The sequence below is a fragment of the Oncorhynchus clarkii genome, chromosome 22 (genome assembly GCF_045791955.1).
Source record: "Oncorhynchus clarkii lewisi isolate Uvic-CL-2024 chromosome 22, UVic_Ocla_1.0, whole genome shotgun sequence".
Lineage (NCBI taxonomy): Eukaryota > Metazoa > Chordata > Actinopteri > Salmoniformes > Salmonidae > Oncorhynchus > Oncorhynchus clarkii.
Window position 1 is genome coordinate 740,958 of NC_092168.1, and position 23,712 is coordinate 764,669.

Sequence of the window (23,712 nt, forward strand, 5' to 3'; positions counted from 1 at the left end):
TCCCCAAGAACACAGTGGTCTCCATCCTTCTTAAGTGGAAGAAGTTTGGAACCCCCAAGACTCTTCCTATAGTTGCCCGCCCGACCAAACTGAGTAATCGGGGGAGGAGGACCTTGGTCAGGGAGGTGACCAAGGGAGAACCTTCCAGAAAGACAACCATCTCTGCAGCACTCCACCAATCAGGCCTTTATGGTAGAGTGGCCAGACGGAAGCCACTCCTTAGTAAAAGGCACATGACAGCCCACTTGGAGTTTGCCAAAAGGCACCTAAAGGACTCTGGCTGTGAGAAACAAGATTCTCTGGTCTGATGAAACCAATATTGAATTATTTGGCCTGAATGCCAAGAGTCAGGTCTGGAGGAAACCTGGCACCATCCCTACAGTGAAGCATGGCGGTGGCAGCATCATGCTGTGGGGATGTTTGTCAACGGCAGGGACTGGGAGACTAGTCAGGATCGAGGGAAAAATAAACGGAGCAAACTACAGAGAGATCCTTGATGAAAACCTGCTCCAGAGCGCTCAGGACCTCAGACTGGGCCGAAGTTTCACCTTCCAACAGGACAACGACCCTAAGCACACAGCCAAGACAACGCAGGAGTGGCTTCGGCGCAAGCCTCTGAATATCCTTGAGTGGCCCAGCCAGCCGGACTGAACATCTCTGAAGACCTAAAAATATCTGTGCAGCGACTATCCCCAACCAAACTGACAGAGCTTGAGAGGATCTGCAGAGAAACTCCCCAAATACAAGTGTCCCAAGCTAAGTGAAGGATTTGAATACTTACGTAAATGTGATATTTCAGTTTTATAAATTCACAAAAAAAATGTAAAACCTGTTTTTGTCATTATTGGGTATTACGGGTAGATTAATTAAGGAAAAAAATGATCAATTCTAGAATAAGGCTCTAACATAAAATGTGTAAAAATGTCTGAACACTTTCCAAATGCACTGTATACACAGAATTATTACCTAAACTTTGTAGCTATTTACCTTTTTTTTCTTTTTTCTTCTGAGTGGCAGCCCACAGGTACGTGTCAAATATAACGGAATATCAAATATCGTACCTGTAACCCTCCCCAAAAAATAAGTAACATTCTAACAAGGCAGTTATGAAAATGTATATTATATTGCATGTAGCCAAGTGACTAAGTAAGAAGAGGTTTGTTGTTTTCATTATATTAAATATGTAGTCATATTTTGTTTGTATTATGAAAAACAAGGTAAAATATATGTACTCTTTTTAGTCATTTGGTTACATGATAGATAGGGTGTGTGCGAGTGAAATCACAAAGTAAGATTAACCATTTTGGTATTTTAATTTGCCAGTATTTTACAAAAGGTAGGCACCATGTCAGTGGTAGTAGCTATATCACGTCTTTTTACCACTCCCCATATCAACTCAATAATCAAAACATACTTAAAGGCCCATTGCAGTCAAAACTGATTTTCCTGTTTTATATACATTTCCACACAATGAGGTTGGAATAGTACTGTGAAATTGTGAAAATGATAATGCCCTTTTAGTGTAAGAGCTTTTTGAAAAGACCACCTGAAATTTCAGCCGGTTTTGGTGGGATGGAGTTTTGTTCTGCCTGGTGACATCACCAGGAGGTAAATTAGTTAGACCAATAAGAAAAAGACTTCCAAACCTCTCTGCCAATAACAGCTTGTTTTCAGTTTTCCCTTCCCCACTCACAGTCCTAGCAATATTCCTGCTTGAGAAATTGCTCTTGCTAAGAAGCAATTTCGGGTTTATTTTTTAAAATTGTAATTAAATATGGTACTTAATTGTTAGAGAAATGGTTTAATAAATAAAGAAAATCTGCATTGGGTCTTTAAATACGTTGTTCAATACATTGCAAGTCAATGAAACAGACGCTTTTCTGTATTTCTAATTTCTGCAGAGGAAAACAAAAGAACTCCTGTTAGAATTAAGTTTTTGCATACACCTTACCACAGCTGTCAGTATCATCTTTGAAAGGTTACGAGTTTGGAAATCAGAGCAATTGTCCAGTGCCTAATGGACTGTATACTTTAGTGCAGGGTCAGAATAGTCCAACTGAAAGCTCAATTACCACTACAGTAATACTGCAGCGTTGTAAGTGATCTGGGGTGGGTGAAGGTTTCCCTAGGTACAGATTTAGGATCACCTTACCCATTAGTTGGGTTGCAAAACTGACCCAAGGACAGTGTCTCGGAGCAACTTCAGCCTAAATCATTCAAAGTACTAAGGGGCAATGGGGAAGTAGTGATGGCACACACTTCAATAACTTTCAGTTGCATGACAACTTTTAATCTGACAATCGAATCGTTTTTAGAATCAGGCTACTGATTCCTCGCAAGCTTAGCTTACTTTAATTATATATATTTTTACAGTTAACCTTTTGTCATCATACAACATGCTAACCTATTCAGTAAAAATGCTAATGAGCTAACAAAATTCAGCACTTGAGAATGATTGGCAGTCGTATTTTCTTCTCTTGTTCGGTGAGTGCCGTGTTCATGCCTTGGACAGGGCCACCACTGTGAAGCGAAGCTCCTGGGGGTCCCGAGCCATGAATGTCTTACACACCTCTGTTGCATCCTGCAACACAGACAAAACAAATACACCTTGATACATTATACGATTATAACCAGGGTCCTAACTATTAGCGCAAACTAGGGGTGTTGAGTACAGGCACCTCTGTTTGGTCCGTACTGTGAAACTGAATGAATACATAAAAAGATACAACAAAAAAATTCAAAACACTATAGGCTATTCCTACGCTGTCATGTATGCCTCGAGTAAATATGAGCTCATTACTATTTATTTTTTCAAGCTATTCTGTTAACAACTAGAGCTTATACGCACAGTCATCAAAATTCTAATCTTAATTGTCCAACTGTCCTTTTGTGAGTCGCAGCCGGGAACTAATTCTGTACGATGGTGAGTGGTAGGGTCGATTAACCAGGAAGATTCTCAATCATTGTTTAAATCTGCAGTTTGTGAACATTTTGGTTTCCCAGTTGATTACAACTGCGATGGATAAAGATTATAAATCGCCACTGCTCAACGAGAATAGCTTAAGGAGCTGCCAACACCTCAAACATGTTGACATGTGCTCTTCACAGATTAATCCCGGTTTCAACTATACCGGGCAGATGGTCGTTGTGTGGGCGAGCAGTTTGCTGATGTCAACGTTGTGAACAGAGTGACCCATGGTGGTGGTGTGGTTATGGTATGGGCAGGTGTAAGCTATAGACAACAAACATTTTATCAATGGCAATTTGAATGCACAGAGACACTGTAACGAGATCCTGAGGCCAATTATCGTGCCATTCATCCGCCGCCATCACCTCATGTTTCAGCACGATAACCCACAGCCCCATGTAGCAAGGATCAGTACACAATTCCTGGAAGCTGAAAATGTCCCAGGTCTTCCATGGCCTGCATACTGACCAGACATGTCACCCATTGAGCATGTTTGGGATGCTCTGGATCGAGGTGTACGACAGTGTGTTCCAGTTCCCGCCAATATACAGCAACTTCGCACAGCCATTCATTAATTCATGAATAAGTGCTGTGCTTTTAGCACACTACATTTTGATGATCATGTTAAGTGTGTTTGTTAATATGTAGGTTTAATAATCGTATCTATTATCATATGTAGCCTACATAACAATGTTGGAAAATAGATTAATTTAGTTTTGTGTTCAGTCAGCACAGTATGTGTTAATTCGTATGATCTAATTTTAGAAGTGATGTGCTCTACCCCGACAGGTGTTTTAACCTCTACAGGATCTGTCCCCCTACACCAAACGCGATCACGACACGCAGGTTAAAATATCAAAACAAACTCTGAACCAATGCCATTAATTTGGGAACAGGTCGAAAAGCATTAAACATGTATGGCAATTTAGCTAGTTAGCTTGCTAGCTAATTTGTCCTATTTACCTAGCTTGCTGTTGCTAGCTAATTTGTCCTGGGATATAAACATTAAGTTGTTATTTTATCTGAAATGCACAAGGTCATCTACTCCAACAATTAATCCACATATAAAACGAACAACCGAATCGTTTCTAGTCATCTTTCCTCCTACCAGGTTTTTTCATCTTTGAACTTATATGGTGATCGGCATCTACAATTTCATAGTATTACCATGACGACCGGCAAAACATTTAGTCTTTCAATCACCCACGTGGGTATAACCAATGAGGAGTGGTGTGGTATAAGCAGGTACCCCCCGGTCTGGTCAGCATGTAAGGCTGTAAAAGATAGCACAGAGTAGACCTGATGTAATGTCTGATGGCTGCAACTTGGCATCCAACACTAAAGGCACCACTGTACAAACCATGCATGAGGCAAACAAAGTTGTTCATAAACTGAAATCAGAACAGACGACAAGTTTTGGCATGTGGGAAAAGGGGGCTCTCTGAAACTAGTTGTCTCAGTGATGCTTCCCTAGGAAACCTTACAGATTGAGGTACACAAGGTGGACATGTAATCGTGTTAATGGGTTAGGAAGGAAGATTCTCACCAATCTCTGTTTGCAGTCAAAAAGGATCAGAAGGATTGTGCGGAACACACTTGCTGGAGAAACCCTTGCTCTTGCAGATGGAATTGATAATGACATCTTTCTGGCAACTGTTCTCAGAGCTTAACACTGGTGAAGCAAAACGGCACATTCTACCTGTAGTGTGTCACTGACAACTACTCCCTAGTTGATGCAGTGAAGTAAACCAAGTTGTCACAGAGACATGACTTGGTCTTGAGATTAGCAGCATCAATTTATTCAGGCTCAGAGAATCCAGCGGATTCAAAGGAACAGCTTGCTGACTGTGACTAAAAAAGGAGCATCCGCTCGTGCTCCTAAAGGCACTCAGTAATGGAAAGTGGCAGCTTGAATAATAAAAAATAAATAACAGTGAAACATGACCCATTTATAATGGGGACTTGAATAATCCTTGGACTTTTTATTATTTGTTGATGTTTTGTCTTTAAAGAAATGCGGGGAATTGTTCATGTTTGAAGTATCCCTATACTCCCTACCCGGCAGGGTAGCCCAGTGGTTAGAGCGTTGGACTAGTAACCGGAAGGTTGCAAATTCAAACCCCCGAGCTGACAAGGTACAAATCTGTCGTTCTGCCCCTGAACAGGCACTGTTCCTAGGCAGTCATAGAAAATAAGAATTTGTTCTTAACTGACTTGCCTAGTTAAATAAAGGTCAAATAAAAAATGTCTGTTATTACGGTACTCTCATGTGACATGTGCACTTATCTGTGCACCTGCTCAGAGGTTTCTCTCTATGTAGGACTGGGTCTGAGACACGTTGAAGTAAACGTTGAACCTCATTGTAAACTGGAACCTCATTGTAAAATAAGAATTTGTTCTTAAATGACTTGCCTCGTTAAATAAAAGGATAAATAACAATTTGGTGGACAGCAGTCTGGATAATTTTTCATTAGGATGAATCCCATCATAACTGAAAAGCTCTGGTCTATTCCAAAAAGAGGTCCCAGTCATCCACAAATGGAATGTCAATAGATCGAGACATACAGCTTCCTTTCCTTTCTCCTTTCTTTTCTGTTCAGACGCACAGAGATTATGGGTCATTTCCCCAAATCCTGGATGGTTCTCATTTGACATTGGATTTGTGCTTTCCCGATATGAACCACAACTGGTTTTGCGTCCGGGAGTTGGTTGGGAACAGTTAATACATCCGGATAACAAAGAGTCCTTGCATCTGGGATGACAACATGATGAACCATGGAGATCCCAGCAATGATGCTAGATGGAGGACGATTCCGCCAAACTGGCGCAGACGAAGCTCCTGCTCCTCCCCGTTAAGAACATTGCTGGAATTTGGAGTTGAGGGGTGCCTTGAACTCATCTCAGACTGGAAGCCGTGGATCGCTCGTTACTCACACGTCCCTGGTATGCTGGGATCGCTGCCTGCGCACAAGACACCTTCATGCGAATCCTGCTATGGGAGTGGAGATTCCAGCTCTGTATGTGGCTGAAATGTATTGCTCAGGAACAGCTCGTTCTTCTACCTGTACCTTGGCTTTTACCTTAACCGGCGGCAGTCATGCACTGGGGAGATGGCATCGGGGTAGAGGTGGTTGAAACGCTGTTGTGTTACTATAACTTTGGGAAAATCAACCTCAACCTAGTCGGTCTCATTGGCAGACCCAACGCGAGAGAGCGTATTTTTGTAGGCCGCATCCTCTCTGCGAAAATTCTGTCTACTTTTCAGTTGTGCTTAGAGTGGCCGATTAATTAGAGCCGATTCATAACAATCGGATATCGGTATTTTTGGACACCGATTTGTTTAAATTTTTTACACCTTTATTTAATCTTTATTTAACTAGGCAAGTCAGTTAAGAACACATTCTTATTTTCAATGACGGCCTAGGAACGGTGGGTTAACTGCCTCGTTCAGGGGCAGAACGACAGATTTTTACCTTGTCAGCTCGGGTGATTCAATCTTGCAACCTTACAGCTAACTAGTCCAATGCTCTAACCACCTGCCTCTCATTGCACTCCACGAGGAGAATTGCCTGTTACGCGAATGCAGTAAGCCAAGGTAAGTTGCTAACTAGCATTAAACTTATCTTATAGAAAACAATCAATCATAATCACTAGTTAACTACACATGGTTGATGATAGTTCATCTAGCATGTCCTGCATTAAATATAATCGATGCGTATCATTGCTCCAATGTTTACCTAACCATAAACATCAATGCCTTTCTTAAAATCAATACACAGAAGTATATATTTAGCTAAAATAAATCCAGGTTAGCAGGCAATATTAACCAGGTGAAATTGTGACACTTCTCTTGCGTTCATTGCACGCAGAGTCAGTGTATATGCAACAGTTTGGGCAGCCTAATTTGCCAGAATTTTACGTAATTATGACATAACATTGAAGGTTGTGCAATGTAACAGGAATATTTAGACTAATGGATGCCACCCCTTAGATAAAATACAGAACGGTTCCGTATTTCACTGAAATAATAAACATTTGGTTTTCGAGATGATAGTTTCCGGATTCGACCATATTAATGACCTAAGGCTCGTATTTGTGTGTGTTATTATGTTATAATTAAATCTATGATTTGAAAGAGCAGTCTGACTAAGCGATGGTAGGCAGCAGCAGGCTCGTAAGCATTCATTCAAACAGCACTTTTGTGCGTTTGCCAGCAGCTGTTTATGACTTCAAGCCTATCAACTCCCGAGATTAGGCTGGTATAACCGATGTGAAATGGCTAGCGGAGTGCGCGCTAATAGTGTTTCAAACGTCACTCGCTCTGAGACTTGGAGTGGTTGTTCCCCTTGCTCTGCATGGGTAACGCTGCTTCGAAAGTGGCTGTTGTCGATGTGTTCCTGGTTCGAGCCAAGGGAGGAGCGAGGAGAGGGACGGAAGCTGTACTGTTACACTGGCAATACTAAAGTGCCTATAAGAACATCCAATAGTCAAAGGTATATGAAATACAAATGGTATAGAGAGAAATAGACCTATAATAACTACAACCTAAAATGTCTTACCTGGGAATATTGAAGACTCGTTCAAAGGAACCACCAGCTTTCATATGTTCTCATGTTCTGAGCAAGGAACTTAAACGTTAGCTTTCTTACATGGCACATATTGCACTTTTACTTTCTTCTTCAACACTTTGTTTTTGCATTATTTAAACCAAATTGAACATGTTTCATAATTTATTTGAGGCTAAATTTATTTTTATTGATGTATTATATTAAGTTAAAATAAGTGTTAATTCAGTATTGTTGTGATTATCATTATTACAAATAAATACAAATACATTTTAAACCGTCCGATTAATCGGTATCAGCGATGAAAAATCATAACCGATAATATTTATTTGAGGCTAAATTTATTATTATTGATGTATTATATTAAGTTAAAATAAGTGTTCATTCAGTATTGTTGTAATTGTCATTATTACAAATAAATAAAAAAAGTCTGATTAATCGGTATCGGCTTTTTTGGTCCTCCAATAATCGGTATTGAAAAATTATAATCGGTCGAACTCTAGTTGTGCATCTCAGTTTGAAGTGCGATGATCCCATCCTTCAGCTCAACATTTTTATTGCACATCAACAGACAACGACCTGGGCACATTCTTCCTCCTTAACGACAATCAATATTTTGCACAACTCACACTTCATGGCTTGATTTTTGTTAAGCGAAATGGAAGAGTTTTGCAATTCCATAGCAATGTCACTTGAAGCGTATGAAAGTCAACATGCAGGACAGCTGCCTACAGCAAATTCGATGAATATTCCCGAAGTGTGGCGATAAAATACTAGAAGCAAATCAAAAGATATAAAAATGTTATAAAATCCAAGGCTTTAAATCTGAAAATAATCTAATAAGTTTCTGAACAAGCCAGACCTTTGTTAATGTTTACAAAGTCACAGCAAATCTCTTTTCAATGCAACTCCAAATGCCGCAATCAAAGTGAGTTGACTATTGTCATTGATATTCCTACTGTAGGCCTACTTGCCGTCCACTCTGACTTTGAAGTGTAATGACATGTTATGCTTCTGCTTTAGACTGTTCTCAATATCCACACTACGCCCAGTTCTATTATGGGAACTGAGTTCCCAAAGTGAAAGTGACTTCAAAATGTAAATATGTGTTTGGATCTGAATTCCTGCCGATTCCCAGAGGGCTGCGGAGCGGATACAGTGGTGCACTCTTGTGGATTAGGTAAGTAAGTTCCCAGAGTGATTTCCCTTTCCAATTCCACCCATGATTATAATGCAGGTAAGGTACACCTACTGAATATGGAAATATCAGTAATCAACACGGAAACTCTTTCTGAATAGTCGCCACTTATTCAACCAAGGCCGTGGTTGCCTCTACCAAACCATCATTGCGTCGAGTCTTTACAATGAGATGCATTGATTAGTCGTTTACCTCAAGAAAGCGGACTTCTGATGTTTTCCCATGGGCAATGGGGAAAGGCTTGCGGCCATCTTGAGAGAAAACACAAGATGAGAAACACATGCTACTGCACATGATCAATATCACACTGCAAGTCTCAGAACAATCCCATTGTAATGTGGATCACATGCATAGAAAACTCATGGTAACCCTTCCTAAGAATACCCTCTTAATAATGCATTATAAGCATGTTTTTAATAACTTATGGGGCTCACGAACATGTCACGGACGGGATCTGAAGGAAATTCCCCCTTGGGCTGAGGCTGACTGATTTTGAAGAGACAGGCTGGGCTACCTTCACCAGACGCCACCCCACGTTGGGCGCCATTATCACAGGCGGGATCTGAACCCTGGTCTCCCACAGGAGAAACCAAAGTCTTGACCATTAGACCAAAAGAAAATGATCCCTTGGGGAAATTAACCCTCACGTCCGCTACAAACACATTATAAAATGGGCTTACAAGGCATTTTGAAGAGGTTATTCATAAGAAGTGTTACCAAACCCATTTCTGTGTATCTTATTCCTACTATTGAGAGGTCTACAACAAAACATTTCAAGTGGAAAGGGGTGTTTCACTTACCCAGTTCATATAAATGTCCCCCAACATTCACAAAGGCAATGAAATGCAAGTCCACTTTTTCATCCAAGCTTGGTGCCTATAAAACAAAAGATAAAAGCACAACTGGGTCATGTTCAGTATGGGAAAATAGAAAACAAAAACAAGAGTTTACAAAAGGACAAGTTTAGGTAGTAGCTCCCCATTTCACTCCCTTTCAAAAAGTTGTCCCTGTAGTTCCTTATTGACTGTCTTTAACCATGTTCAAAATGAACTCAAATGAAGTTGTTTTAGAAAAGAAAACCCTTCAAATGGATACTCACCTCGGTCTGTCCTTCCTGTGCACTAGATTCATGTGTAACACGGATGCTCTGTAAAGGAAGAGATCACCCACTTCAATTTCAATCACGTCATTTCCCCATGGCTAGAATGACACCATGAATCCATCCATCCACATTGTCATCGTGGCCACCACTTATTATAGGCACACCCTGTTAACTGCTGAGCACTAAAATGTTTCTAAACAATAGTCTTGACCCACTAGTGTTAATCTGATAAATGATCATCTTTGTATGGTGAAGATTGATGGAAATACCTCATCTTTCTCCAGGAAGGTGGCCTTGTTCTCTGGGCTCAGTTTAGTGGACTGAACCAGGAACATCTTCAGTGGAGAGTCAGTCTCTGGGAGGACAAGTAGACATAAGCGTGAAACATACAGAAAGTTATATCACTGAGCAGTGTTCATTTCGTCAACAGAAATAGTGACTAAAATATTTGCCAAACACTTACTTTTCAGTGGCATTTGATGAGACTAATAACTGACTAAATAGACACAGAAAAAACTAACCAAAAGAAAATGAATTTTCATTTCAGTTGACTAAAATGAGAAGAGACAAAATGATCTCTGTGACTAAAATCTGACTAATAACTGGACTGGACAAGAGTTTCGGGAGAGATTAAGAGCTTTCCCTTGACAAGCACAATTAATATTGGCAGCAGTTCTGTTCAGCAGTAGGAAGGACGCGCCACACAAAGACTACATCAACTGGTGAGCAAGCAATGTGTGTGGGCAGACAGGCACCGCTCAGGCTCAGATTATACACACGGCACAGGCGACTCTCTTGCTTCCCGGTAGCTAACCAGTCACCACCAGCCTTCTATACCCTTTGTCTGGTTAAGAAACAAGCAGCCTTACGAAATTAAAAGACAAAAGCAGCATTGAGTTCAATCGTAAAAACAACAGTCTGTTTTTCTCCCTTTTAGTATAGAAAAGTAGGCCGTCTTTGAACTTGTAGTCTCGCTCAACTGTCCCCACTGCATTTCATAGCCAGGTTGTGTAACCAACGTAGCCAAGTCTCCCTTTTCCTCAGAGAAAAACCCATTTCTGACCTTGATTCTAGCCCTTATTGTTCAAAGGATATGATCCATAACACCAGAGCTATGCTTTTTTTTCTCTTCTGTCGCACATTGGCGGGCCGAATGTTGCATTCAAAAAGCATATCGCGGGCCGTTCTAAAACTAGGCTACTTGTGGATCAGACTGTTAACCATTTGATTAGGCAACACCTTGTTCAGTCATGTTACCTCATTAGCTAGCTATAGCTAACAACCTGGGGCGCATTCAGCAGGACGTGTTGAATAAGGAATAACGCCGGCTCTATTCATGGATTTTCTATCTGCAATGTTCGAGAATGTTTTGCAACTGAACATGGCTCTGGTAACATTACCAGTAGCCTATATGCAAACATTTGGTGGCACAGAAAGGAAAAGGGATAGCAAATCATTTATTGACTAAATTAATCTTGCCACTACCGGAAAATAATTTCTACGATTAAATTAGTGGAATACTTCTCCTGAACAAAAACGCAATTACATTTTTCACATCCTCATTTTTTCAATTTATCAAAGCCATAATGGACTACAGAAGTTTGACATTGTCAAACTGTGAGCATGCCATCTCAAAAAGGACAGTCACCGCCCTGTGATCGGTGATGTAGGGTTTTTCATTGGGATTGGGGGAGGAAAGCTGATCCTAGATCTGTACGTAGGGGAAACTTCATCCAGGGTGTGACAGCCACGTACCAAATTCCAGATGTTCCTGGTTGTTGGCTACAGCGTGAATTAAGCCTATTGTTCCACAGGCGTTGCCGATTGTCTGCTTCATGAAGTAGACATCTGGGGAGACATCCTGGCCCTGGGCCTTGATCTTGGCCTCCTCCTCTAGCCTGAAAGACTCATACTGCAAAATGGGAGAGGAGAGGGAAAGTGTGTCATGTTGTTTTCCTAACTTATGTGTTCTATTGATTACATTCTACTGTAGTTACTGGGGCTGAATGTATATTTTAACAATTCTAGAATGTTAATAAATACATTTATAAAATACAAAATTATTGCAGAATGCACCTGTGGTGAACACCGGCAAAAACCACAACTCTACATGCGGTTACCAGTATATTTGACTGTCTATATTTGACTGTCTATATTTGACTGTCATTTCATTTAAGTGTAAAAGAACATTTCACACTTGCTGAAAACACAGGTCGACCAATCAAGACAATAGAGTATATTTTTTGGCATAGCATAGAAGACGGCACCAGCTGTGACTCCTTTTAACTAAATAGCCTAAGTCAAACAAACACACATTAGGTTGGAGAAGCTGGAGCAGACCTACCTTCTCTGTGACAGGGAAGAGCAGCAGGACAGCACACACAGGCCTGGGCACCATGCTCAAAAGCTCTGGGTCCATCCCATACACATCGCCAAACTGCCAGGTCGGCAGCAAACCCAACTGTCGCAGAAACTTGGGAAAAAATATTGGAGTTAAATCATCATGCATGAAAATAGAAAATAGGAAAGCAATGGACAGGGTAAAGCTCAGGAGTGTTTTAACTTGCTAAAATATCAAATTAGGATATGAACATGAGTAAATCAGCAGGTTATCATTTGGGCTCCCGACTGGGACAGCGTCTCAGTGCTAGAGGCATCACTACAGACCCTGGTTCGATTCCAGGCAGTATCACAACCGGCCATTATTGGGAGTCCTATAGGGTGGAGCACAATAAGCCCAGCGTCGACGGGGTTTTGCCGTGGTAGGCCTTTGTTCTAAATAAGAATTTGTTCTTAACTGACTTGCCTAGTTAAATAAAGGTTAAATAATAACTAAAAATCATTATTGTAGCTGCCACACTATCCTTTCAGCAAAGCACACCAAATGTATTTATTATTTAACTAGGCAAGTCAGTTAAGAACAAATTCTTATTTACAATGACGGCCTACCAAAAGGCCTCCTGCAGGGATGGGGCTGGGATAAAAAATAAATTAAATAAAAATAAATTAAATAAAAATATAGGACAAAACACATCACGACAACACTACATAAAGAGAGACCTACGACGACAACACAGCATGGTAGCAACACAACATGACAACATGGCAGCAGCACAACATGGCAGCAGCATAAAACAGGCTACAAACATTACTGGCCACAGACAGCAGCACAAAGGGCAAGAAGGTAGAGACAACAATACATCAAGCAAAGAAGCCACAATTGTCAGTAAGAGTGTCCATGATTGAGTCTTTGAATGAAGAGATTGAGATAAAACTGTCCAGTTTGAAGCTCGTTCCAGGCGCTAGCTGCAGAAAACTGAGAAGACGAGCGACCCAGGGATGTGTGTGCTTTGGGAACCTTTAACAGAATGTGACTGGCAGAACGGGTGTTGTATGTGGAGGATGAGGGCTGCAGTAGATATCTTAGATAGGGGGGAGTGAGGTCTAAGAGGGTTTTATAAATAAGCATCAACCAGTGGGTCTCATGACGGGTATTCAGAGATGACCAGTTTACAGAAGAGTGCAGTGATGTGTCCTATAAAGTGCATTGGTGGCAAATCTGATGGCCGAATGGTAAAGAACATTAGTCGCTCGAGAGCATCCTTACCAGCCAATTTATAAATTAAGTCTCTGTAATCTAGCATGGGTGGGATGGTCATCTGAATTAGGGTTAGTTTGGCAGCTAGGGTGAAAGAGGAGCTATTTACGATAGAGGAAACCAAGTCTAGATTTAACTTTAGCCTGCAGCTTTGATATGTGCTGAGAGAAGGACTGTGTACCGTCTAGCCATACTCCCAAGTACTTGAATGAGGTGACTACCTCAAGCTCTAAACCCTCAGAGGTAGTAATCACACCTGTGGGGAGAGGGGCGTTCTTCTTACCAAACCACATGACCTTTGTTTTGGAGGTGTTCAGAACAAGGTTAAGGGCAGAGAAAGATTGTTGGACACTAAGAAAGCTTCGTTGTAGAGCGTTTAACACAAAATCCGGGGAGGGACCAGCTGAGTATATCATCTGCATATAAATGGATGAGAGTGCTCCCTTGGTGACAGGCAGTGGCTGAGACAGCAGGTGTTTTGACTTTATACACTGCACTCTTTGAGAGAGGTAGTTAGCAAACCAGGCCAAAGACCCCTCAGACACCAACAAGAACAGAATGGTCTACCGTATCAAAAGCTTTGGCCAAGTCAATAAAAATAGCAGCACAACATTGCTTAGAATGAAGGGCAATGGTAGCATCATTTAGGTTTAAGGTTCCAGTGACATATTCATAACCTGAGTGGAAACCAGATTGCATACCAGAGAGAATACTATAGACATTAAGAAAGTCAGTTGATTATTGACATGTTTTTCCAACACTTTTGATAAACAGGGAAAAATAGAAATTGGTCTATAACACTGTGGCTGCCTTCCAAGCAATGGGAACCTCCCCAGAGAGGGGAGAGAGGTTAAAAGGTCAGAGATAAGCTTGGTGATGATAGGGGCTGCAACCTTAAAGAAGAAAGGATCTAAACCTGGTTTTTGGGGTCAAGTTTAAGGAGCTCCTCCTTTAGCACTTAGTGACTGCCTGCAGGGAGAAACTTTGTGGCGGGGCAGGGGAAAAAGAGGGAGAAGCATCTGGGATAGTCACATTAGAAGGGATGGGAGATGAGGAAATGTTGAACGGGCAAGGAGGCATGGCTGAGTCAAATAGGAATCCTGACTAATTGAAGTGGTGATTAAAGAGCTCAGCCATGTGCTTCTTGTCAGTAGCAACCACATCATCAACTTTAAGGGACATGGGCAGCTGCGAGGAGGGTTTATTCAAATACCAGAAGCCTAAGCATTGGTCATTTAAATCAGATAAAATAATCACATTTGATTCAACCAACTTTGGATTCAGATTGACTTCTGTTCTCTATTTCTATATGGAGCATCATGTGCATGTTTACTGCAGTGATTATTGGCTCCAAGAACTTGCTAGTTAGCTAGTTACATATTCACCATCAAAATCCTGTTTCTGTAAAACAAAGAGCAACTGTCTCTGATATGAATGTCAATGCTGTCTATTTAGCTGCTATTATTAGGGGTTAAATATCAGCTGATACAAGTATAACGGGTTGGATATGCTATTTTTAGAGGGTCGATAGTTAAGCTGAACAGCACCTCCGCTTTTGATAACAAGCCATAGTTAGCTAGCTATTAAATATCCTCCAAGCTGGATACTGTGTTGTTAGCCATCTAGCTGTTATTTAGCATGGAGTGAGATTCCGATATCCTTAACAGCAACACTTGACACCTCCATGATGGGTTTAGCAAGATGATACGACTTACTCACTTGGTTCATCACCTAAAAGAAAGAACAAAAAGTAAGCCGTTAGCTTTGACAAACCAGCCAGCAATGGCTAGCTAGAATAAATTAGCTAGCTAGCCAACTCATGTGAGATTGAATGAATGAGGCAGCTAGCTAGTTGTGATGACATGTTTAGCAAAATTGGATAAATACAAAGTATGTATACTAACATCTGGGTTGGCTTCCAGTGGCAACCAGCGCTGGCCGTCCATTTCGAATGATATGATTGTTAGCTAGCTAAAATCTTCAGTAAAGTGAAACAGCTCCAACTTCTTTTTCGGCGAAACAGAAGGTGCGCCTTTCCTCTTCTTCGGTGGGATTTATTCGCTGTTGGCATCCGACGGTAATGGTGCTTTACCGCCACCTACTACACTGGAGTGTGGGGCAGAGAAGAGGAGAAACTAAATCCTACCTGCCAGCCCCGTTGCTCTTTAAAAAAAAACATATTTCAGACTATATCTAATGATGTTCTACTCAATATTCTCTTTGAACTAATTTCCTGGTTCACCTTCTCCCTCCTACTAGATATCAGCCTCTCCCTTTCCTCTGATACTGCCCACACTGTATCAACACATGCTCCACAGTCTCTGTTTCCTGGCAATTCTCACACTTTCCTGTTGGATGCTTTCCTATCACATTGTGCTATTGTGTGTGTGTGTTTTTTTGCGTTATTTGTAACTTATTTTGTACATAATGCCACCGCTTCTTATCTCTGTATTTGTCGCCTCCAAGACTGTGTCCGCACAGAACAAGACTCAGCAGCAAGCTCCGGCTGGCCTCCTTCAACCACTCCCTGTTCCTCACCGCACCTGGTCCCATATATCACTGGACTTTGTCACTGATCTCCCCCTGTCAGATGGCTACACCACCATCCTTATGGTTGTGGATAGGTTTTCCAAAGCCGCACATTTAATTCCCCTTCCCAAGTTGCCCTCAGCCAAGGAGACCCATCTTATGGTGCAGCACGACTTCCGGATCCATGGACTTCCGGTCGACAAGATCTCCGATCGTGGTCCTCAGTTCACGTCCAGGTTCTGGAAGGCATTCTGCACCCTGATTGTCTCCATCTAACAGCCAGTCGGAGTGAGCCAATCAGGACCTGCGGAAAACTCTTCATTGCCTCGTCTCTGCAAACCCCACCACCTGGAGCCAGCAACTTGTGTGGGTGGAGTACCCCCGCAACACCCTTCCCTGCTCGGCCACCGGTCTCTCGCCCTTCGAGTGTTCCTTCCCTGAGGAAGAGGAAGAAGTCAACATACCCTCGGCCTAGATTTTCGTCCGCCACTGTTGGCGTTCCTGATCCTGAGCCTGCCTGCCATTCTTTGCCTGCCTGACTCTTATTAGGATTACTGATCTCTGCATGTCCTGGACCTGCCATTTAACCTACCCCTTGTATATATTACATCTCTGAGACTCGAACCATCTGCGTCCTGTGTCTGCATCTGGGTCTACTCCTGTTTCGTTATAGCGACGTCATTTTCTCCCGCAGTTGCTTCACCGCATCTCGGCAGGTGGCTATGTCATCTGTAGTTGCCCTGGCGCTAACCTGCATTTCAACACGCTCCAGAGACTTGCATGTGACAGATTGGCTGGCAATGTTGTTTGAGTTTAATGATAGACGTGTTGGAGGCTTCCACCATATCCTTAAGTGATTTAATTTACCCCAAAAAGCAGTTCCTCCGGGGATTTCTTAACTGCTTGTTTGAAAATTGCCTGCATCGAAGTTTGTTGTTGATTCCGAGCCTTCAATATGGTGGAGTTGGATGTATCCTCGCTGGTCTTAGTTGGCTTGGTGTCTTTCTTTATTTGGAACGCTTTTAGGGTTCTCTGTGCCTTAGTTGAGTGTCCTCGGTCACGTAGGTCCACGTTAAATTAAGCATTTTGAAGGTTCCGAGGTAAATTGTCAGAAATGTGCATGTCAGAATCATGTAATTACACATGAATAACAGTTACTTTTGGGTATGTCTATTTGTATTTGTATCTATTATGGATCCCCATTAGCTGCTGTCAAAGCAGCAGCTACTCTTCCTGGGGTCCAGAAAAATTAAGGCAGCTTATACAATTTAAAAACAATACAATACATTCCGAGATTTCACAACACACTGTGTGCCCTCAGGCCCCTACTCCACCACTACCACATATCTACAGTACTAGGTGTGTGTGTGTGTGTGTGTGTGTGTGTGTGTGTGTGTGTGTGTGTGTGTGTGTGTGTGTGTGTGTGTCTGTGTCTGTGTGTCTGATGTTTGTGTTGCTTCCCAGTCCCCGCTGTTCCATAAGGTGTATTTATTCTGTTTTTTTTAAATCTGATTCTACTGCTGCATCAGTTACTTGATGTGGAATAGAGTTCCATGTCGTCATGGCTCTATGTAGTACTGTGCGCCTCCCATAGTCTGTTCTGGACTTGGACTGTGAAGAGACCTCTTGTGGCATGTCTTGTGGGGTATGCATGGGTGTCCGAGCTGTGTGCCAGTAGTTTAGACAGACAGATCGGTGCATTCAACATGTCAATATCTCTCATAAATAAAAGTAGTGATGAAGTCAATCTCTCCTCCACTTTCAGCCAGGAGAGATTGACATTCATATTATTAATATTAGCTCTCTGTGTACATCTATGTGCCAGCCGTGCTGCCCTGTTCTGAGCCAATTGTAATTTTCCTAAGTCCTTTTCTGTGGCACCTGACCACACGACTGAACAGTCAAGGTGCATCAAAACTAGAGCCTGTAGGACCTGCCTTGTTGATAGTGTTGTTAAGAAGGCAGAGCAGTGCCTTATCATAGACAGACTTCTCCCCATCTCAGCTACTACTGCATCAATATGTTTTGACCATGACAGTTTACAATCTAGGGTTACTCCAAGGACTTTAGTCATTTCAACTTGCTCAATTTCCACATGATTTATTACAAGATTTAGTTGAGGTTTAGCGACACATTTTCAAAAAATTGACGCGACAAATCTAGCAACTTTTTCTGGTGTTATTGGAGACTTTTGGAGACTGACGTGAAAGCACGTATCGTTCTTACTCTCCTCAACGAGCAGCGGGTGCTGCCGTGGGCCCCACCCCCTATCCAAAGCACTCACAGGCGGCCCAGTCCTCGCACAGCAGTCCCTCCCAGCTGAAGTCAGAGCAGGAGATGTTCACCCCTCCGTGTCCAGACTGTAAATGAATCGCGCATGCGGGAAGCCGCTGCTGGCTGATCCCACCCTGGTTTACCAGGGCGGGATGTAAATGTAAAATGTTCTTTGTCTAAAATAAATCTAGCTGGCTAGCTCATCATGTCAGTCTAAACTATACACTCAAAAATACAGAAAGGAGTGGGAATCAAACCCTGAATTAAAAGGCTGGTTGAAGCCGTTTATTGGAGATGATACACGGGCATACTGCCTGTATTGTAAGGCTGATTTCTACGCCAAACTTAGGGATGTAAAAAAAACACATGACAACTCAAAAACATACTCAAAGGGCAAAGCCTTATAACAGTTCCACCCAAAACAAGCTGCCATTTATGGTTCAAAAAATGGACTATGCAAAAAAGGCTGAGGCCATCATGGCATTAGCTATCGCTGAACACTATTCCATGCTGGCATGTGGTCACATTGGAGAAGCATGTAGAGCTGCTTTCTCAGACTCCACTGCTGCTACCCACTTCAAAATGAACAGGACAATGTGTACAGAAATGATTAATGGTGTTCTAGCACCATACTTTCTGAAAAAGTTGGTCGCAGATGTGGGTGACCAGCGTTTCAGCCTCCCCCTCGATGAGTCCACGGATGTAAGTGTTTCTAAGTACCTGGGGGTTGTGATAAGGTACTTTAGTGACACCAAGCAGACAATTGTATCAACATTTCTGGGGCTTGTTGAGTTGGAGGGAGGAGATGCCAAATCTATAGCCCGTGCTGTTGTGGCTTTCTTCGAAGTGTTGTCTTAAAAAAGAGAAACTCTTGGGGATAGGGACTGACAATGCCTCTGCTATGAAGGAGGAGTATGGCCTCAAATATCTGGTTGTTATTCGCTGTGTGTGCCACTCTCTGCAGCTTGCTCATTTGTTGTTCTAAACATATTTAGGGTGTTTTTTACTCACTTTTTGTCTCTCCCACAGAGTTATTCCTCTCTCCTACAGCGTCCATCACAATTACATGCACATGACCAATCATGCAAATTAGGTGATGATGTCATTTAGCGACTTCTAGCAACTTTTACTACAGCCAATAGCTACTTTCCTTACTGACGAGTTGGCAACACTGGGTCCAATATTGACTATGCACCCAAGAGAGAAAGAGGTTGGGCCATCCTCGAAATGTTTCAGTAAAATGTAATATAATATGTAAGGGATAATGAACGAGAGGCTCTGCATTCTATGGAAAATAATGAACGATGTGGAAGACGTGTTCCATGATGCGGATCTGACCTTCCACGAAGTTGCACAAAGTTGATTATCCCTTTTACACCATGGCTATAATTTAACACATTTGCCTCTAGAAATGTGTTCATTTGCTGGTAGAAATGTGTTCAACATCCACTGACTTGCTGAGCGGCCTTTCAGGTTATGTCGATATAGGACTCGTTTACTGTGGATATAGATACTTTTGTACCTGTTTCCTCCAGCATCTTCACAAGGTCCTTTGCTGTTGTTCTGGGATTGATTTCCCCTATTCGCACCAAAGTACGTTCATCTCTAGGAGACAGAACAGATCTCCTTTCTGAGCGGTATGACGGCTGCGTGGTCCATGGTGTTTATACTTGTGTACTATTGCTTGTACAGATGAACGTGGTACCTTCAGGCGTTTGGAAATTGCTCCCAAGGATGAACCAGACTTGTGGTAGTCTACAATTTTCTTTGAGGTCTGATTTCTTTTGATTTTCCCATGATGTCAAGCAAAGAGGCACTGACTTTGAAGGTAGACCTTGAAATACATGCACAGGTACATCTCCGATTGACTCAAATGATGTCAATTAGCCTATCAGAAGCTTCTAAAGCCATGGATTCATTTTCTGGGATTTTCCAAGCTGTTTAAAGGCACAATCAATTTAGTGTATGTAAACTTCTGACCCACTGGAATTGTGATACAGTGAATTATAAGTGAAATAATCTGTCTGTAAACAAGTGTTGGAAAAATGACTTGTGTCATGCACAAAGTATATGTCCTAACCGACTTGCCAAAACTAGTTTTTAACAAGAAATGTGTGGAGTAGTTGAAAAACAACTTTTAATGTAAACTTCCGACTTCAACTGAATATATAGGGGATACAATCTTCCTAGCTCTGCAGATTTTGCTGCGAGGAGGCATTAGATAATTTATTTTGGTACTATCCATATGTAGATCATTTTTGGTCACAGATCCAGCAATGTCTGAAGAATTGCAACATTTACCTAGAGCTAACACTGCAGATAGCAATACTGGGAGACTTGAAAAGTCATAGTTAATTGGTCAATACAGTTGCTCTCGATTGCTTAAACACAAACTGGTTCCTGTAGCACAAAAACCCATACCCTTGTAGCGGTATTGATAAAGATTTTGTTCTGGCGCCAGGCAAGTATTAACCCTGCCGAAAGTAAAAGAGTAGGAGAGAGTACCACTTCCAGACCCACACACATCAGCAGAAGAGACAGCCTAGAGTGTAGACTGTTTGCCAGATAGCCAGTTGAGAAAAAAGACATGACACATAAAACATGACAGCCTACCCGGACAAACTCACCCTATGGGACTCCCGATCACGGCCGGTTTTGATACAGACCAGGATCGAACCAGGGTTAGGGTTAATAACAATTTGTACTTAACTGACTTGCCTGGTTAAAAAATAAAGGTTAAATAATCATTTTAAATAAGCACTGAGATGCAGTGCCTTCGACTGCTGCGCCACTCGGGAGCCCAAAAAAGTGTTCAACAGCCATGTGAATTTGGCTCTAATATGGTGCTTTATAAATATACATATTTAATTGACTAATTTTAATCAAATAAAGTAAGACATCTATCATGTAAAAAAAAAAATCTAAATAAATCTGTAATATCATGAAAACAGCACAGTGGCTGACTGCGATGTCTGACAATGGCCACGCGGGGGTGCCACATTGCCTCTTGTTCCAAGTTTCATCAGGGTAATATTCGGGAATCTACTGAGCTTGGAGGATTTATTGTTATTATGGAGAATCGAGAGACTGGGTGTGAGTAGTGAGTAGTGAGTTTCTGCTGCATCCCTGCCCATTCGAGTGTGGAAGGGAATTCAATTGTAGACCAGATAGCCAAAAGGACTTTTAAAACTATACTCAACAAAAATATAAACACAATTTCAATGATTTTACTGAGTTACAGTTCATATAGTAAAACCAATTAAAATAAATTCATTAGGCCCTAATCTACGGATGTCTCATGACTGAGCAGGGTTGCAACCATGGGTGGGCCTGGGAAGGCATAGGCCCACCCACTGGGGAAGCCAATAAGAATTTGTTTTTCCCCACAAAAGGGCTTTATTACAGACAGAAATCCTCCTCAGTTTCAACAGCTGTCTGGGTAGCTGGTTTCAGACGATCCTGCGAGTGAAGAAGCCGGATGTGGAGGTCCTGGGCTGGCGTGGTTACACGTGGTCTGCGGTTGCGAGGCGGTTGGGAATACTGCCACATTCTCTAAAACGACATTGGAGGTGGCTTATGGTTGAGAAATTAACATTCAATTCTCTGGCAACCGTTCTGGTGGACATTCCTGCAGTCAACATGCCAATTGCCTGCTCCCTCTGTGGCATTGTGTTGTGACAAAACTGCACATTTTAGAGTGCCATTTTACTATCCCCAAGACAAGGTGCAACTGTGTAATGATCATACTGTTTAATCAGCTTCTTGATATGCGACACGTGTCGGGTGGATGGATTATCTTGGCAAAGTTAAATGCTCACTAACAGGGATGTAAACAAATTGGTGCACAACATTTGAGAGAAATACGCTTTTTGTGCATATGGAACATTTCTGGGATCTTTTATTTCAGGTCAAGATATAAAGGACCAACACTTTACATGTTGCGTTATTATATTTTTGTTCATTATTGATATTCATGTTCAATTGGGTAGAGGTGAGGCCAAATTTAAGATCAGAGCCATTTTGATAGCTGTGTGGCAGAAGAGATGGGACTCTAAACCCAAGGGCCAGCATTTATATGCCCTCCAAAGAAAGGTGGACCAAGATTCAAAAGGTCAGATTAGGAAGCAAGAGGTGGTTTTTGATTGACTGTGACTAGGTCATTGTACATTGAACTCTCAGTACATCTGGCAAGCATGTGAATGGTTTGTGTCTAGAGTGTTGATGAAACGGTGGAGCTGTTATATTGTTGTAAGTATGTTGAAGAGGAGGAAAGACTGACATGTAGGGTCACGGAGGTCTTAGAAGGCTTTTTTTATTTCTCTAGAAGTACCGAGTTAGGTAGGAGGATTTAGAAATGTGAAGCTAATGTTGTAAACCTTGATTAACCACACACTCCAACACAGTAGGTGATCGCATGTACCTTTAACGTTGGTTTTGCGGACCGCCATTATATCTTAGAAGCAGAAGATGATCTACCAAAGGTTTTTTATATCTAAGCCAAGATAGACCTGAGACTGTTGTTACCAATGGGAGCAAATTAATCATAGTGGGCAAAACAAGTAAGGAGGTGGGCATAAGCTCGAGCTAGTAAGATCCTATTGGCCCGTTCTAGCATTTATTTGCATATTTTCATTAGAGAACGCCTACGGTCGTGGTTGATCTGTGGACGAGGATCGGTGACTGTGCTTGAATCGGAAAGTGTGGCAAGTGAAGTGTGTGATAATGAATGGAAAATAGTAAAATCAAAGAATGGAACAAAACAAGCAAAAGTTGTAGAAGACAAGGACCAGTCCAATACTGCATTTCTTATTGGGACGCATTTTCTTTTTTTTGGACAAGAAGATTCATTTGGGAAATCCAATTGTAATATTGAGGACAGTGAAGAAAGCAGTGGGAAAGGTGGATTCAATCAAGGTGACTAGAAGCGGCATTGTTTTGGTTAATTGTGTTGATGAAGAACAGAAGAAGTATGCACTGGATCTGGAAAAATTGTCCACGTCAGAAGTAACTTGTATTGATCTCAGGAGCAGTGCGTCTGCCAAAGGAGGTAAAGGTGGAGTCTCGCTGGATATACAGTACCAGTCAAAAGTTTGGACAAACCTACTCTTTCAAGGGCTTTTCTTTATTTTTACTATTTTCTACATTGTAGAATAATAGTGAAGACATCAAAACTATGAAATAACACAAATGGAATCATGAAGTAACCAATAAAGTGTTAAACAAATGTTCATTTGTTTGCGATTCTTCAAAGTAGCCACCCTTTGCCTTGATGGCAGCTTTTCACACTCTTGGCATTCTCTCAACCAGCTTCATGAGGTAGTAACCTGGAATGCATTTCAATTAACAGGTGTGCCTTGTTAAAAGTTAATTTGTGGAATTTCTTTCCTTAATGCATTTGAGTCAATCAGTTGTGTTGTGACAAGGTAGGGGTGGTATACAGAAGATGGCCCTATTTGGTGAAAGACCAAGTCCATATTA

General features: G+C 41.7%; 1 protein-coding gene across 3 annotated transcripts; it reads right to left on the reverse strand.

Annotated features, from left to right (window-relative positions):
* Window positions 1-1,296: 1,296 nt before the first annotated feature.
* Window positions 1,297-15,494, reverse strand: LOC139380413 (ubiquitin carboxyl-terminal esterase L3 (ubiquitin thiolesterase)). Of its 3 annotated transcripts, XM_071123065.1 has the most exons (9): window positions 15,336-15,458; window positions 15,151-15,162; window positions 12,178-12,306; window positions 11,589-11,745; window positions 10,103-10,188; window positions 9,831-9,878; window positions 9,532-9,607; window positions 8,924-8,982; window positions 1,297-2,581 (listed from the first exon to the last, which is right to left on the reverse strand). In XM_071123065.1, the coding sequence occupies exons 1-9, from the start codon at window positions 15,375-15,377 to the stop codon at window positions 2,498-2,500; spliced, it is 693 nt and encodes a 230-aa protein (XP_070979166.1). In that variant the 5' UTR covers window positions 15,378-15,458; the 3' UTR covers window positions 1,297-2,497. The 3 variants fall into 3 exon arrangements, with proteins under 3 accessions (XP_070979166.1, XP_070979167.1, XP_070979168.1); XM_071123066.1 differs by lacking the exon at window positions 15,151-15,162 and having other exon boundaries at window positions 15,332-15,494; XM_071123067.1 differs by lacking the exon at window positions 15,336-15,458 and having other exon boundaries at window positions 15,147-15,160.
* Window positions 15,495-23,712: the final 8,218 nt, after the last annotated feature.